Source organism: Hemitrygon akajei, chromosome 18 (genome assembly GCF_048418815.1).
Source record: "Hemitrygon akajei chromosome 18, sHemAka1.3, whole genome shotgun sequence".
In the NCBI taxonomy this organism is placed as follows: Eukaryota; Metazoa; Chordata; class Chondrichthyes; order Myliobatiformes; family Dasyatidae; genus Hemitrygon; species Hemitrygon akajei.
The window spans coordinates 14,469,235-14,485,963 of record NC_133141.1 but is presented as its reverse complement, the minus strand read 5'-3'; the positions used below and the strand labels follow the sequence as shown (position 1 = coordinate 14,485,963).

Below are 16,729 nucleotides of genomic sequence, written 5' to 3'. Positions count from 1 at the left end.
GGCACTTGAGAGATCAAAAAACATGATCCTCACAGTGCTGCCCTGCTTATCCAGATGGGAGTAGGCTCTGTTCAGCAGGGAGATGACAGCATCTTCAACTCCAATGTTCCCCTGGTAGGCAAACTGTAGGAGATCGAGGGCTGATCTGACCAGCGGTCGGTGGTGAGACAGGACCAGCCTCTCTAGGGTCTTCATGATGTGTGAAGTCAGGGCCACTGGACGGTGGTCATTCAAGACTTTTAGTTGGCCCTTCTTGGGTACTGGGACCACACATGATGTTTTGCACACAGTCGGGACCCTTTCCAGGCTGAGACTCAGATTGAAAATGTGTTGGAGAACTCCACACAGCTGCTCAGCACACTCCATCAGGACCCTGGGGTTCACACCGTCCGGTCCCGATGCTTTGCCGTGTCTGAGTTTCCCCAGAGCCCTTCTCACCTGCTCAGAGGTGAAGGAGAGTCCATGATTACCGGGGAGATGGTGAAAGGTAGGGGCTGGGGGAGGTGAAGATTAGGACGATAGCAGTTGGTACATGAAGGTGTTGATGGTAGGTGCAGGGGTAGGAGGGGATATAGACAGTTGTAGCCTGTGTTGTTCATCCACGTGTTGAACTAGAGTGGGGAGGAGGGAGGAGGGCAGGTGTTGGTGCTGAGGGAGCATTGGGTGCCTCTGCACCTGGACAGGTGTGCTGAGGGGAGTACGAACAGGAGGGCAATTGTCAAGCCTATTGAAGAATTGGTTTAACTCATTAGCCCATTCACAGCTGCATTCTGAGGCTCTACAGCCAGGCTGATTGAAGCCAGTGATGTTCTTCATGCCTCTCCACACCTCCCGTGTGCTACTCTGCCCAAGCGGTAACACCTAAATGAAATAATGAGGCTTAAGAATATGACTTATAACTTTACAATTACCATTAATAATCACCAGGCAGAATAAGCACCTAGCTTTTAATTTGATCCAGATGGGGAACCCTAACATATCTAGACACAGAAGAAATCACTGAAAACTGTACAAAGTAGTGATATTTGGATCTTATTTAAACCCAGGTACAGCCTTGCCTCCCTCCTCCCTCCCCCCGTTAGCTCACACCTTCCCTACCAAAACCAAAATTCCATAGCCCATTCTCCTCCAGCTCCTCACACCAACATCCTAACACTAAGCTTCACAACCCCACCTACCCCAGCCCCATATACTTGCCAACATGAAACTCCACAACCCTATCCCCCCAGCCCCACATAGACATCTTCCAACTGTACCCTTAACCCTAATCCTAATGTCCAGAGGCCCACATACCCCAACTAACCTGGACCGCACCCAACCCTGGCCACACACCCACAACCAAGCTTATCTAACTCCAGATCCCATCCTCACCCTCTCTCCCCTCCCATGGGGAGGCCTGCATCTATATCTCCCAACTTTACTCCTAAACCTAACATCTACAAGTCTATAACACCTGCACGCCCGAGCTCTCTCTCCACCAGAGGGCCAAGTTCACCCCACATCACCAGTTAACCTTATCCGCCACAGCCCCACATACCTCCCAACACTAAATTCCACAACCCTATCTCACTCAGCCACACATAGACATCCCCCAACTCTACCCTTAACCCTAATCCTAATGTCCGAAGGCCCACATATCACAACTAACCCGGACTGCACCCCGACCAACCTTGGCCATACACTTACAAACGAGCTAACTTAACACTAGGTCCCATCCTCTCCCTCTCTCCCCCCCCCACAGTGAGGCCTGCATCTCCATCCCCCAACTCCACCCCTAAACTTAGCATCTACACCCCTCATACACACCCTCATAAACCCAAGCTCTCTCCCCACCAGAGGGCCATGTTCAGCCCTCAGCACCATTAGTTCTTTTACTCTCCCTCTCCCCTGTGCCCCCTCCACTGCCGGGTTCCACACAAACCCTCCCCACAAGTTGGTGCACAACCTCCAAATCACAGCACCCATTCCCAATATTAAAACCACTCCAACATTAAACATAGAAACATAGAAAACCTACAGCACAATACAGGCCCTTCAGCCCACAAAGTTGTGCCAAACATATCCCTACCTTAAAAATAACTAGGCTTACCTATAGCCCTCTATTTTTCTAAGTTCCATATACCTATCTAAAAGTCTCTTAAAAGACCTTATCATATCCGCCTCCACCACAATTGCCAGCAGCCCATTCCACACACTCACCACTCTCTGCATAAAAAACTTACCCCTGACATCTCCTCTGTACCTACTCCCCAGCAATTAAAACTGCGTCCTCTTGTGGCAACCATTTCAGCCCTGGGAAAAAGCCTCTGACTATCCACATGATCAATGCCTCTCATCATCTTATACACCTCTATCAGGTCACCTCTCATCCTCCATTGCTCCAAGGAGAAAAGGCCGAGTTCACTCAACCTATTCTCATAAGGCATGCAGCAACATCCTTGTAAATTCCAGTGAGTTATCTGTGTTTTTAAAAACGGATCTATGGTTTCCACATCCTTCCTGTAGTGAGGTGACCAGAACTGAGCACAGTACTCCAAGTGGGGTCTGACCAGGGTCCTATATAGCTGCAACATTACCTCTCGGCTCCTAAATTCAATTCCACGATTGATGAAGGCCAATACACCATACGCCTTAACCACAGAGTCAATCTACGCAGCTGCTTCGAGTATCCTATGGACTTGGAGCCCAAGATCCCTCTGATCCTCCACACTGCAAAGAGTCTTACCATTAATACTATATTCTGCCATCATATTTGACCTACCAAAATGAACCACTTCACACTTATCTGGATTGAACTCCATCTGCCACTTCTCAGCCCAGTTTTGCATCCTATCAATGTCCATCTGTAACCTCTGACAGCCCTCCACACTACCCACAATACCTCCAACCTTTGTGTCATCACCAAACTTACTAACTCATCCCTCCACTTCCTCATCCAGGTCATTTATAAAAATCACGAAGGGGAAGGGTCCCAGAACATGAGTAGTAACCAGTAGTAACCCCATCATCTTAACATACTGATAACTTTAAAGTTTAAAATGAATTTGATGAGGAGGAAGATTCTAATGAAGGCAAGTGGGGAATCTTGATAATGAATACGTGGGCCAAAAACAAAGTGACAGGGTTGTACCGTGGAGAGCATTCTGACAGGCTGTATCACTGTCTGGTATGGAGGGGCTACTGCACAGGACCAAAAGAAGCTGCAGAAGGTTGTAAATCTAGTCAGCTCCATCTTGGGCACTAGCCTACAAAGTACCCAGGACATTTTCAGGGAGTGGTGTCTCAGAAAGGCAGTGTCCATTATTAAGGACCTCCAGCACCCAGGGCCTGCCCTTTTCTCATTGTTACCATCAGGCAGGAGGTACAGAAGCCTGAAGGCACACACTCAGCAATTCAGGAACAGCTTCTTCCCCTCTGCCGGCCGATTCCTAAATGGGATGGGGATTCATTGCAGGAAAGCTACTAGAGAGAATTCTTAGGAATAGGATTTATGAGCATTTGTGCGCAGCAAGTCATGCCATACTAACTTGGGTGGTGGTGGAGGGGAACTAGTTGGTTCTTTTGTCAAGAAAGAAACGGACAGCTTTAAGGCCTACGCGATGGGGGATAGAAAAGAACAGGGACTGGACATCCATGATGAAAATGAGGAGATCGGTGCTAAGGAATTGAAAGTTGTTGAGGAGATTGAGAGCACATGAAGTGTCACAAATGTAGTGGGAAGGGACTGAACCAAGGGAGATAAAAGGAATGCGAACACAAGTTCACAATCTCAATGGCTCTTCACGTGGCCTTAGACCACCTGGACAACACAAACACCTAAGTCAGGATGCTGTTCATGAGTGAGTAGTTACAAGTTCCTGGATGTCAAGATCTCTGAGGATCTAACCTGGTCCCAACATATCGATGTAATTATAAAGAAGGCAAGACAGTGGCTGTACTTCATTAGGAGTCTGAAGAGATTTGGCGTGTCAACAAATACACTCAAAAGCTTCTATAGATGTACCATGGAGAGCATTCTGACAGGCTGCATCACTGTCTGGTATGGAGGGGCTACTGCACAGGACCGAAAGAAGCTGCAGAAGGTTGTAAATCTAGTCAGCTCCATCTTGGGCACTAGCCTACAAAGTACCCAGGACATTTTCAGGGAGTGGTGTCTCAGAAAGGCAGCGTCCATTATTAAGGACCCCCAGCACCCAGGGCATGTCCTTTTCTCATTGTTACCATCAGGTAGGAGGTACAGAAGCCTGAAGACACACACTCAGCGATTCAGGAACAGCTTCTTCCCCTCTGCCATCCGATTCCTAAATGGACATTGAATCTTTGGACACTACCACACTTTTTCTTAATATGCAGTATTTCTGATTTTTGCACATTTTAAAAAGTCTATTCAATACATGTAATTGATTTACTTGTTTATTTATTATTATGTTTTTTCTCTCTCTCTGCTAGATTATGTATTGCATTGAACTGCTGCTGCTAAGTTAACAAATTTCACGTCACATGCTGGTGATAATAAACCTGATTCTGATTCTGAAGTGATACAGCATCCCCAGTACGAGATCTACAAACACTAGAGAGATATTTTTCCCAGGCCTGCATAATCACAGAGTACAGCTTCCCAAAGTGGATCACCCATCCAGAACTTCTCTTAGATGGATATTGTGTGAAATGCTGAACAAGATTATTTTGTATTTGGCAAAACCAGCTAGAGTTTTTGAGCTGAGCTTCCAGTCACATATTCATGATGTTTTTTAAGTTGCCTGTTGAACTTGTACTTGGCTTAGCTCTTTCTTTTTATGTATTTGTTGATAAATTGTGAGGTTTAGGTAGCAAGACCAATATTTAATAGCCATCTCCTATTCCCTGAGTGGTTTGTTAAGCTATTTCAAAAGGCAATTCAAAGCAATTCACATTGCTGTGGGTCTGGATCATGTATAGCTTAGTCTGGGATTGGATATGAGTGCATCAGATGAGTTCTTTTGAAGGTCTGGAACTTTTTGGTCACCATTACTGAACTAACTTAGATTTACATTTATTGGCTGTTGTTGGATTCAAATTTGTGGCTTGGAGTCATCATCCAGGCTTCTAATGGCCAGACCATGCGTCTGAATACCGTTTCTTTTTCAGTTACTTCCACCTTTACCCAGACAATAGCAGGCCCATGAAATGTTGCAAGGCATTCCTATCTTAAATCCACTGTCATGCTGAACATGGTCCAAGATGGTGATGTTTGAGATCAGCTGACAAGCTAGTAGCCAAACTTACCCTTACCCCCACTGCTGAAGCTCTCATTTTATGATCTGTATTCGATCATTCCAAAATACTTGAAAAACTACCATCTTTACATTCTATAAACTTAAGCTTGTCTTAAGATGAAGGGCTACATGGAAATAAAAAGAGGTGGGTAGGCCTAATGCAATTGCTCCTGAGTCTGAGATGAACTTGATGGGCCAAATTCTCTCCTTCAGTGTTGTTACATATCATAGAAGGAACCACAACCAGAAGAAAAATTTCAGAGTTGTGTACTTCAATAATAAAATGAACCTTTGAACCATGCCAGCTCACCAGTCCCCTCTTTGGGGTTTCAGCAAGGTCATGATACTACTCATCTTATCATTGTTTTCATCTGAAAATGGTAAAATTGAAGTCAGCAAACATCAAATGGAAAACACTTCGATGACTAAAGTTATCACTTGCAAAAATGAAATGGTTCTGTTTATTGGAAGTCAATTTTTTCAGGCCCAGGACATTCAGGAATTCCTGTAGGCAGGGTTGTCTTCTTCAGTCTTTCTTCCATCACATGATCAGATGAGGGATGTTTAATGATGATTATGCAACTCAGCAAATGAAAGAGTCCATGGCTGCATTTAGCAACACCTAATCAACTTTCAGCCATGGGCTGATTTGTGGTACTTATTTGACACTTAAGTGTCAGGCAGTGATCATCTTCAACAAGACCTGCACTTGGAATTCAATGGCATTTCCATTACTGGGTTCCCAACTATCAACATCTCGGTGAACACCATTGTTCAGAAATTCAACTGGATAAACCACGTAAATACCATGGCTACAAGTGGAGACCAAAAGCTGGGTATCCTACATCAAACAAGTCTCCTGATACCTTGGAGCATTTCTACTATCTGCAATGCACACGTAGGTTAGGTTAATTGGTTATTGTAAATTGCCCTTGATGTATGTGGGTGGCTGGAGAATCAGACGGCATTTATAAAAGAGTAGGGTACAAGCAAAAAAGTAAATAGGGAAATGTCACTGATAGAATATTTGAGGGTTGCCATAGACTTGATGGGCAAACTGCATCATGTCATAAGTAATACGAGAAAAATCAGAAGCATGATGGATACTTTTCAGTTGCCTGGATAAGTGGCACTCCAACAACTTTCAATAAGCTCAACACTATTCAGAACAAAACAGCCCATTTGATTGGCATACTATTAACTATTATAAGCTTTATTTCCACAACCATTGCATAGTGAATACATTGTGCACATCTACAAAATGTGATGCTTTAATCAGGAATCAGATCTGCAACGGCTTTGGTTGAGCTACACATTAGCAAAATGATCAAGCCATTGAGGAGGTAGAAGGGAAGCAGGGACTGCAGGGCTAAAAGAGTATTTTATACTAACATAAATAACTGGTACATACTGTAAACATGAGAAAGTCTGCAGGTGCTGGAAATCCAAAGTGACACAAATAAAATGCTGGAGGAACTCAGCAGGTCAGGCAGCATCTATGGAAATGAATAAACAGTCTACATTTTGGGCTGAGACCCTTCTTCAGGACTGGAAGTGGGGGGGGGGAAGACGCCAGAATAAAAAGGTGGGGAGAGGGGAAGGAGGCTAGCTAGAAGGTGATAGGTGAAGTCAAGTGGGTGAGAAAGGTAGGCTGGAGAAGAAGGAATCTGATAGGAGAGAAGAGTGGACCATAGGAGAAAGGGAAGGTGAAGGAGATCCAGGTGGAAGTGATAGACAGAAGAGATAAAAGGCCAGAATGGAGAGTAGAGGAAGAGGGGAAGGGGAGGGATTTTTTTTTACTTGAATGAGAAATCGATATACATGCATCAGGTTGGAAGCTACCCAGATGGAATATAAGGTGTTGCTCCTCCACCCTGAGGGTGGCCTCATCTTGGAACAAGAGGAGGCCATGGACTGACATGTTGGAATGGGATCGGGAATCAGAATTAAAATGTTTGGCCACCAGGAAGTTCCTCTTTAAAGAAGTAGCCCCCCCAATTTACAATGGGTCTCACTAATGTAGCAGAGACCTCATGGGGAGCACCTGGTGACCCCTGCAGATTTGCAGGTGAAGTGTTCCTTGCTTCACCATTGGAGAAGGTTTGCTTGCCAGCAGATGGCACCCACACTCTGCAGATGATCCATAGTAAACATTTTAGAAGAGTAGAAAGCTTCCAGTTACAAACCAGGAAAATAAAAATGTGACTGCTTTGCTCATTTCAAGTAAAAGTATATTTAGAATCTAGAGAACAATCAATACACTGATACAAGTGCAGTTTGGAACATGACCAACAAAAGACATCAGTGCCTTACAAAATCAGATACTCATGTACTATTGATAGAGCAATTTGTACTGATGTTATAGATGACGAATTCAGGCATATATTTTTGAAGAATTGCACAGTTAACATTGAACTATTACAGGTACTGGCTTACCTGGGTATGGTACTTTGTTGTATGTATTGTTTACCTGCCTTGGACGATAGTTTTTATTCACATTCTAGCTTAGAAATATGCATGTCACTGAGCAGATACTGTTCTGATGTAAACATGATAAAATTGAGGCAGGTGGCAAGAGAAAGCACGGTAATTTGGAATTGTATAATAATTACCAGTATAAACTATTTCCTTTCAAGACTAATTTGACATAGCAAGCCAACAGATGATGCAAAATTAAGTTATGAAACAATGTAGTCACCTCCAGACACACATGAGAAAAAATTGCTAACAGATAAATTACTTCTTTTCATGAATAAAAACAGAGAATGTTGGAAACATTCAGCAGGTCAGATAGCGTCTGTGGAAGAGTCTTCATCCTCAACTGTTGACTCTTATTTCTCTTTCTAGAATCACTGTTTGACCTGATAAGTATTTCCAGCATTTTCTATTTTTATTGTTGCTTTGCAATTTTTTTGATTCTCATTCAGTTCCTTCATACATGACACTGTAGTTTTGGACCCTGATTTAAACATACAGTGCTCTAAGAAAATCTGTTGAAATGTCCCAGATAGTAGTTCCAGTCTATCCATTGACCTTTAGTTAATGCATGAGTGCATGATTTTAATTTGAGGTCCATGGAGTCAATTTAGGCATCAAATTACTAATAATTTATAATAAAATATTTGTATCTTTGGTTTATATTTGCGTTATTTCTTTTGCTGTGTGTAAATGAAACATATACAGTGGTATATTTTCCTGTGAAATATAACAGAAGGCAAGGAGTCCATCCAGTCTTTTCTGTGTTTGAAGTAATTTTGATCGGCAGGACATAATGATGAACAGTAGTCTGACAGCAGACAGACAGTGGAGGGCTTAAGAGAGGCAGTTTTGATACCAAGTTTTGTGCTTTTAGTGAATGTGTCTGTCTAGTCTCTTTTTTCAGATTGTTTTGTCATAAAACAGCATACAGGTGATAAAAACAGAAAGGACTAAGAATAAACGGCTGGGGGTGGGGGGAGAACTGAGGTTACATGCGTGAGTGGAAATAGAAGGTATTGCAGGAAATTCTTTTACTATAGCTACATACACAAGAGTGCAACCAGTTTGACTTTGCTGGATGGACAACAGCTATTGGAGGCGTATGAAGTAATGAACAGTACCATAGATTACGGACAGATCAAGAAAGATGAAACATAGCTTACATGGTGGTTAACATTAGCATGGTGAGGAAAAATTAAGGTGTGTAGTTTGCTAATAATTTGAGAAAATATCAATGCACAACACTGTAACTTATCAGGAAGAAAATGTTGCTAAAGGCCAACGAGACTCCCAGACTTGAAGGCCTGGTTCCTGGAGGCCTAAAGGTTCTAGAGACAGTGGTTGCAGGTTATAAGCAACTAAAAATCACTTGATTATGGAGAGGATTGGAAAACAGTAAGATTTAATGTTCCTATTCAAGAAAAGTGGAGCCAGAAAGCAAGAAATTGTTGGCCAGGTAGTCTAACATCTGTCTTTAGGAAAATGCTAGAGTCCATTATTGAGGAAGTAATAGCAAGGCGTTTAGAAAATCAAAAGACAACCCAGTAGAGTCAATATGGTTTTATAAGAGGAAATTAATGATTGACAAATTTATTAGCATTCTTTGACAATGTAATAAACAGGATGGATAAAGAGGAACTAGTAGATGTAAGAGTATTTGAATTTCCAAAAGAAATTCAATAAGGTGCCACATAAAAGATTACTGGTCAAAGTAAGGATTAGGGAGAAAAACATTGGCATGGATACTTAATTGACTAACAGAGTGAGGTTACTTTTGATTGAAAGTCAGTCATCATGGAGTGCCATAGGGACTGATACTGTATCTCAACTGTTTATGGTCTATATTAATGCCTTAGATTAAGGAACTGAGTGCATAGTAGACAAACTTGTTGTTGATGCAAAGATAAACAGATTAATCACAACACACAAAGGTAGGTTAAGTGAGTGTGCCAAAAGTTACTAGATGGAATATAAGATGGAAAAATATGAGCTGGAAGAATGATAAAGCTAATTATTATTAAAATGGAGTGAGACTATAAAATTGGATACAAAGGCATCTGGGAGTTCTGTGCATTAACATAAAGGGTTGACATGTAGGTACAACAAGGGATTAGAAAGACTAAGGGAATGTTGAACTTTATTGTAGAGGACATGTACTACAAAAAAAAAGCTGCTGGTGAGACTGCACCTGGAGTACTGTATACACTTTGGTCTCCATACTTACAGAATCATATATTTCCATCGGAGGCAGTGCAGACAAGGTTAATCCCTGGAATGAAGAAAAGTCAAGCTTATATTCATTGGAGTTTAGGAAAATGAAATATATGTGATTCCGAGAGTGATAAACAGGCTTGACACTGAGGGGATGTTTCCCCTGTGGGAAACGAGTTATAAGGGACATAGTTTTAGAGTAAGGAAGGAGTAACTCATTTAAGATGGAGATGAGAAGAAACTTCTTCCAGAGGGCCATGATTCTACCCCAGATAGCTGTGGAGGCAATCACTGAATGAATCCAAGGGGGAGATCGACAGAAATTTGAACTTCAAGGATCCTATTGAATGTTGAAGTGGCACAAGGAGCTGGTTTTCATGATTTTAGTATATGGACAAACAGCCTAAAGGGCACACTTTTCTGAAACTATTAGCAAAGATTTTAATAGTGAATAGTGATACTTATCATCCATTTGTAAAATATTGTTGTCCATTATTCCCCTATTTATATAACAAGTACCTTTAAAAATTTTCTACATTTACATCATTGCAAATGCAAATTAAAATCTGAAAAAAAGTCCATGACTAAAAAATACTCAGTGCAGGTAAACCAGAAAAAAAATCTTAAGATATCAGATTTTAAAATGTTTTCACTGGAATAATTGATGCTTTTTAGGACAGAGATTTCAAGAACTTTCTTCATCCAGTGAGAGTCGAACCTGTGGAATTCTCAACCCCATTAAAAGAAGTGAGGTATGGTTCTCATAGCTCTGGAAATCATGGCGTACAGGGAGAATGCAAGAACGAGATACTGAATTTGGATGATCATTTATGATTATATTGAATGCTGGAGCATATGTGAAGTGCAGAATGGCCTACTGTTCTTTTTTTAATATGAGTCTAATTTCAAACTTGACTCAAGCTCCAAAAATAGAAGTTTCTTGAGCCTGTTGTTATTTAGACAAGAAAACATGCCAGGAAAAGCGGGCATCTGGACTTGACTGATGAATGAAGTAATTCTAGGCAGATATAAATAAGAAATCCAGACAATGATATTCTCATCTGACTATCTTAATTGTACAATATAATCTTTGACGTTAGAATTAAGGGAGAATCCATTGAACTGCAATATAGATGGGGCATAAATACTCCGGCTAACCTAGAGAACAAGGAAAAATAACTGAAGACTTAGCCCCAATTCATCCTTATTCAATGCCACAATTATAACAAATTTATATCATAAATTGAAAGCAGCCATAAAGCCAGGAATCTTGATATTTTATAAATGATGTCACAGCTCTTGAATGTCTCTTGTCTGCTTTTTCGTAAGTACTTCATATGCTGCCTGTATCTCAAGAAATTGTTGTTCTGCTTCATTTAAGTTATGTCGGTTTTGGTCAGGGTGCCAGCGTTTCACCAACTCTCTATAACTTTTGTTAATTTCTTCCAAGGTTGCTTCCTGGTGTAGTCCCAGCACCTGAAGTTTAAAAATAAATACAAGTCTTAATTTAGAAAGCAATAACTCAGAAAGACCTGTATGCTGTTTAAAATATTCCACTGCATTACTTACAAATTGCTTTGCATCCTCTACAAAGCCAGAGAGGGCAAGATCTAACCAGGATTAGGAAATTATATCACAATGAATTACATTCTTTGTCACTTTGTTAAACAAAAGACAGATTTTACTCGATGTTTCATCTGGGGAATATCTGGGATTAGAGTAATTGAAATTACATCTGTTTTAAAAAAGCATCTGGGAGATTGGCTAATAAAATCACGGGGATGCACATCTTCAAAATTAGTTCTTTGAACGAATGGGCCATTTATTGCAGAAAGAAACAAATGTTCCGTCGTACAGGAAAAGAGAAAATGCACCCCCTTTTAATACAAAGAAACAAAAAGTTTTGAAATGCATCATCATAAAATGTGCTGCAGGCTCTCAGACCTTTCACACTCCCTGCCCTGTCCCTGCCTACTGAACTCATCTGCTCTAACCTCGATGCTTGTTTCAACTTTCTCATCTGTTAGACTACTACTTTGGGTACCACCACCTGTCAGACTACTTTAAACCCACTCTTTTCATATACCCCCAGAAGGTCTTTCTATTCATTTTTAGATTACTTGTCAGTTTTCTCTCATAATCAATTTTCTGTTTCCCTACTAGCTTTTCAGTCTTGTTTTCAAGTCTTGCCACTTTGTGTACTTGTTTTTTTATTTTTTATTTTACCATTAATCTCCTTTGTCAACCAAGCATTGTTCATCTTTCTCGTGAAATCCCTCTTTCTAATGAGAACACATTTCAGCTGAGCACTATGAGCCAACTGCATAAGCATCTGCCACCGCTCATTCACTAACTTATATCTTAGTCTATTTACTCAATCCACTCTGGACAGCTATACTTTCAGATCTTTGTAGTTGAGCATGCTAGTTTTGGATTGGAGTGTTTACCCTCAATTAATCCTACTTCATTGAACACAACCAAATCTAAACAAACTTTTCCCAGGCAGCTCCTTTAACATACTGCTCTCAAAAGCAATCCACAATGAATTCCATAGATTCCTCTTCCAAGGTACTTTGCCAGTTTGATTAGTTCAATCAATGTGCAGCTTGAAATCACTGATGATAATTACTGCTCTCTTCTTACATGTTGATGATAATTCCCCATTTATGTTTTGTCCTGTCGAGAGGCACCACTTTTGGGGCTCCGTAACCTACTCCCACCCATATCTTCATTTCCCTGCTATTTGTTATTTCCACTTAAACTGATTCCACATCACCATCCACTTGATATTGTCACAAGTCAGCACCATGCTCATAACTTCCTCTATTAACAAATACCATTCTACCTCTTTTTACCTATCTATGTATTCTTTTTGGAATGTTGAATAACCTTGAATACTGAATTCCTAGTCCTGGTCATTCAGCACCATGCCTTTGTAATACATATTAGATCAAACTGATTTGTGACTATTTATGCCAAATATTTTGTTACAAATGCTATGTGCGATCAGATAAAAAAACATAATCTTTGACTTTTTTTGTAGTTTTAATTTACTCTGGATTAACTTTCTGATACACTGCTTATATTTTGTGCCTCTTTCTGTCGTATGTTGATTTTCATTTCTGCTTATAGCATCCTATACCACTATCTCTTATTTGGTTTTGATTTAGTAACCTTCATGTCACTCAAACCTTACTCACCTGTAATTAATCTAAAGCCCAGATATTAACCTTATTTATGCAATTAGTCAGGTTACCACCCCAGCATGGCTCAGATTAAACCCATCCCAATGAAACAGCTTCCTCCTTTTCCAGTACTTGTGCCAGTGCCCCATGAATTAGAGCCTATTTCTCCCTCATCAAACTTTGAGCCACACATTTACTGCTCTAATCTTATTTACCCTTTGCCAATTTGCAGGCTGATTGGGTAATAATATGGAGGTCATCACCTTTGAGTTTTGCTTTTCAGTTTTGCCTCTGCTGTTCATAATCCCTCAACAGAACCTCCTTACTTGTCTTATCCATGTAGTTAATGCCTGTGAGGATCCTCCCATTCCCACTCCAAAGTTCTTCTCCATCCCAGAAGAGATGTCCTTAACCCTGATAGTGAACACACAATACAGCTTTCAGAAGTCTATGTGTCTCTTGCAGAGAGCAGTGTCTATTCTTCAAGCCAAGCTATCTCCTATGATTGTAGCATTATATATATATACACACATATATAAAATTCCAGATTTCAGTACATCTGTACAGTGAGAATGGAAATAGTTTCAGTTGGAGTGTAAAACAGACATGCAATCTAAGGTGGAGGAAGAAACAGCAATCTAGACCAATTAGTCTTATTAATTTGTTTATAATTACCTTGTACGCTAACCTTTCTCTTTCAGTCTTTATGGTAGTGATAGATTCAAATAACTTTTCCCATTCTTGATTGTATCCATAGCCTAATCCAGTTCCACCAGTGGAGAGCTTCCATGCATGATATGGGAGAAGTAATATAGATTCAAAGAGACCACTGACCAGTGGGAAAATTCGGAGTGAATCTAGGATAATATTAATAGTGTCTGAGATGTATGTAATCGTAACTGTGGTATTGTGAAACATACAATAGAAGATTGGCATTGTGAAAGCCAGCCAAGCTAAAGCTAATCTGTAAAGTCGCACCCTTAAGTTGTCTTCCGTGTCACTTGAAGTCTTGTAGAGGCGGTGTTGCATAGAGACAACAGTAGCAACAATACTGATGGGTATTGTTGCAATGGGTCTTCCATAGAATATGATGGAAGTAACAATGGAGGCTATCATTGTTGCATTTATATTGGAAGTTTGCTCACCAACATTAGCTACAAGGTGAACACCTAGTGTGATAGCAAGTGGCAAGACCATGATGTAGAAACCACTTAATGGAGATAGACTTATGAGAGCAACGATACCAAAGTAAACCCCAACTACAAATTGGCCAAAAGTTCGGATAATTTTCATTGATGGTTGTTTATCTCTTTTCCTTTGAGTCTTTTTGTGGCGAAAGTTTGCATTTTGCACGTATTTTGGCAAATGCCAAAACTCACGAATCCACCCAAACCCAAATCCACCGAATGTCACCATCCACAGTAAGGCATGGCTATCTCTCCCAAGGTAGATGTGATGGAGACCTAAAGGTCCACCTAATGACCAGAGAACATAAGTGATCACCAAACTTTTGATCATCTCCACAGCTAAAACTGATAAATATTGATGTCAAAATTTGAGGATTAGGAAGACTCTGCTTTATAGTTCAGTAAAGGAATTGATGGATCTGTCCATTTCATTGATTGGGTTCTTGATTGAAGCATGTCTTTAGCCTAGACTTCCATCTTATACAATCTGAAGAAAAACAGAATGAATAATAAGAACCTGCCAATCACCATATGGTCAGGTCTACATTTGTACATTCCAAATAGAAGCAATTTTCATGGTAATATGTGGAAAACAAACAGCCTTTACCAAATATATTCTTATCTACTAAATGCTGGTTCAAAAGCTCCCAGGCCATGGGTTATATGCTTAGTATGAGATTAATACTTTCTATTTCATAATTGAGTATTTCTAAAAACCTTGAATAAAATGTATTAATACTTGAGTTTTAAGGAAGCCAACCATGTACTGCTGAAACTCAACTGGTTGAAACCACATGGGTTACCTGTAACATGCATCGATAGACATTACACTATTTTTCCAGATCAGACACTTTGCTTGCAGGGTAATCTGAACCTGATTGGGACATGCCAGTCTGTGGTGATGGAAACCCCTCATTAAATTCCATTGTGTCTGGATTGTTAACAATTAATAGTGCATTGGAATACTGCAGACTACCTTGGTTAGGTGCAAGATTATTTAATCTGTCACAGAGGACTGTTTTGGTTCTGAATTTACATCAGCAGGTCACTCTAACATGATGTTGACTATCAATCTTCCTCCTCCACTCCCCCCCACCAACTTTCCCAAATTGGTCAAAAAATTGACAAATGTGACTTTGATCCCACATAAGGCAGATAACAAATTCTGCAAACACCTCATGAGAATACAGCATTTATAAAGTATGCAAGCCCATTGCCAGGTCTCAGTGTAGGACATAGATACCACCAGCTGAAATAATGATGTCAATGTTCTCTTAGTAAAATCCAAAGATAAGCATGTGTTTACGACAATGTATTGCACAGAATAAGATTCCCCTGCATTGCTGCAACTTTCAGATTTACAAACATGAGAGAATCTGCAGATGCTGGAAATTCAAGGCAACACACACAAAATGCTGGGGGAGCTTAGAAGGTCAGGCAGTATCTTTCCACAGATGCTGCCTGACTTGCAGATTTATATAGTACAAGGTAACAAAGCTTGTCTAAAAGAGAAATCACATTTAATATTAACACTGCTGCGTTAATTTATTACGATTTACAAGCTCATAGGGTTTCAACAGTCTATTAATTAGGTTTGATTTGGTTAGGCCCATGAGAAAGGGTGGCTCCTAATTGACGAGGACTAAACTTTGCCTCCTCAAGCAAAACTTTCATTTACATAAACTGAAAAATTTAAGTACTTAGCATACAGTACATAAGTAATAGTCTTAAGAGAACAATCAATTTAAGAGGGGGGATCAGGCAACTTTGAAACAAGAGAAAATTTTAAAGCATGCTTACCAGACAATGTGGTGTAGCTCTGATTAAATCCAAAAGACTTTTGCCCCCTGAGGATTAATCTTGTGTTGACTCAGGGCAGTTCATTATTGCGTAAAATTACAATAAACTGGAATGTAGCATTTTGCAACAACTTACTTCACAATAGTAGAATATTAACTCACTAGGTGCAAATTCTAAAGGCACTAAACAGGTCAATGGATAGAGTCAATTTTAATGATAACCCTAATCAGCATGAACCTTAAACCAGGTTAGAACTTACTTTAGATCTGTCCCAAGGTAATCATTGAGGTATCTGCAGTTTAAAATAAATTGTATTTTGAGTATAAATTGTTTTATCACAAGGACAAAAACATTTTATATACTTTTAATGCTGGAAGATGAGTAATAATAACTTGTGCACTCGTCTTTTAAGAGCTGTGCACTTGGATAAACAAACCCCTCTGTATCTCAGAGGTCTGTAATCACTCACCACTTCTACCAGGAGGTTGGTAACCAGTGGTGTTCTGCAGGGATCTGTTCTGGGACCCCTGCTCCTTATGATTTTTATAAATGACTTGGTTGAAGAAGTGGAAGGGTGGATTAGTAAGTTTGCAGATGACAGGAAGTTGCTGGT

At 40.3% G+C, this 16,729-nt stretch overlaps 1 protein-coding gene across 1 annotated transcript; it reads right to left on the bottom strand.

Annotated features, from left to right (window-relative positions):
• Positions 1 to 10,360: 10,360 nt before the first annotated feature.
• Positions 10,361 to 16,199, bottom strand: dnajc22 (DnaJ (Hsp40) homolog, subfamily C, member 22). Its single transcript, XM_073070908.1, has 3 exons — positions 16,117 to 16,199; positions 13,805 to 14,803; positions 10,361 to 11,420 (listed from the first exon to the last, which is right to left on the bottom strand). Exons 2-3 carry the CDS (start codon positions 14,645 to 14,647, stop codon positions 11,235 to 11,237), a joined length of 1,029 nt encoding a protein of 342 aa, XP_072927009.1. The 5' UTR covers positions 14,648 to 14,803; positions 16,117 to 16,199; the 3' UTR covers positions 10,361 to 11,234.
• Positions 16,200 to 16,729: the final 530 nt, after the last annotated feature.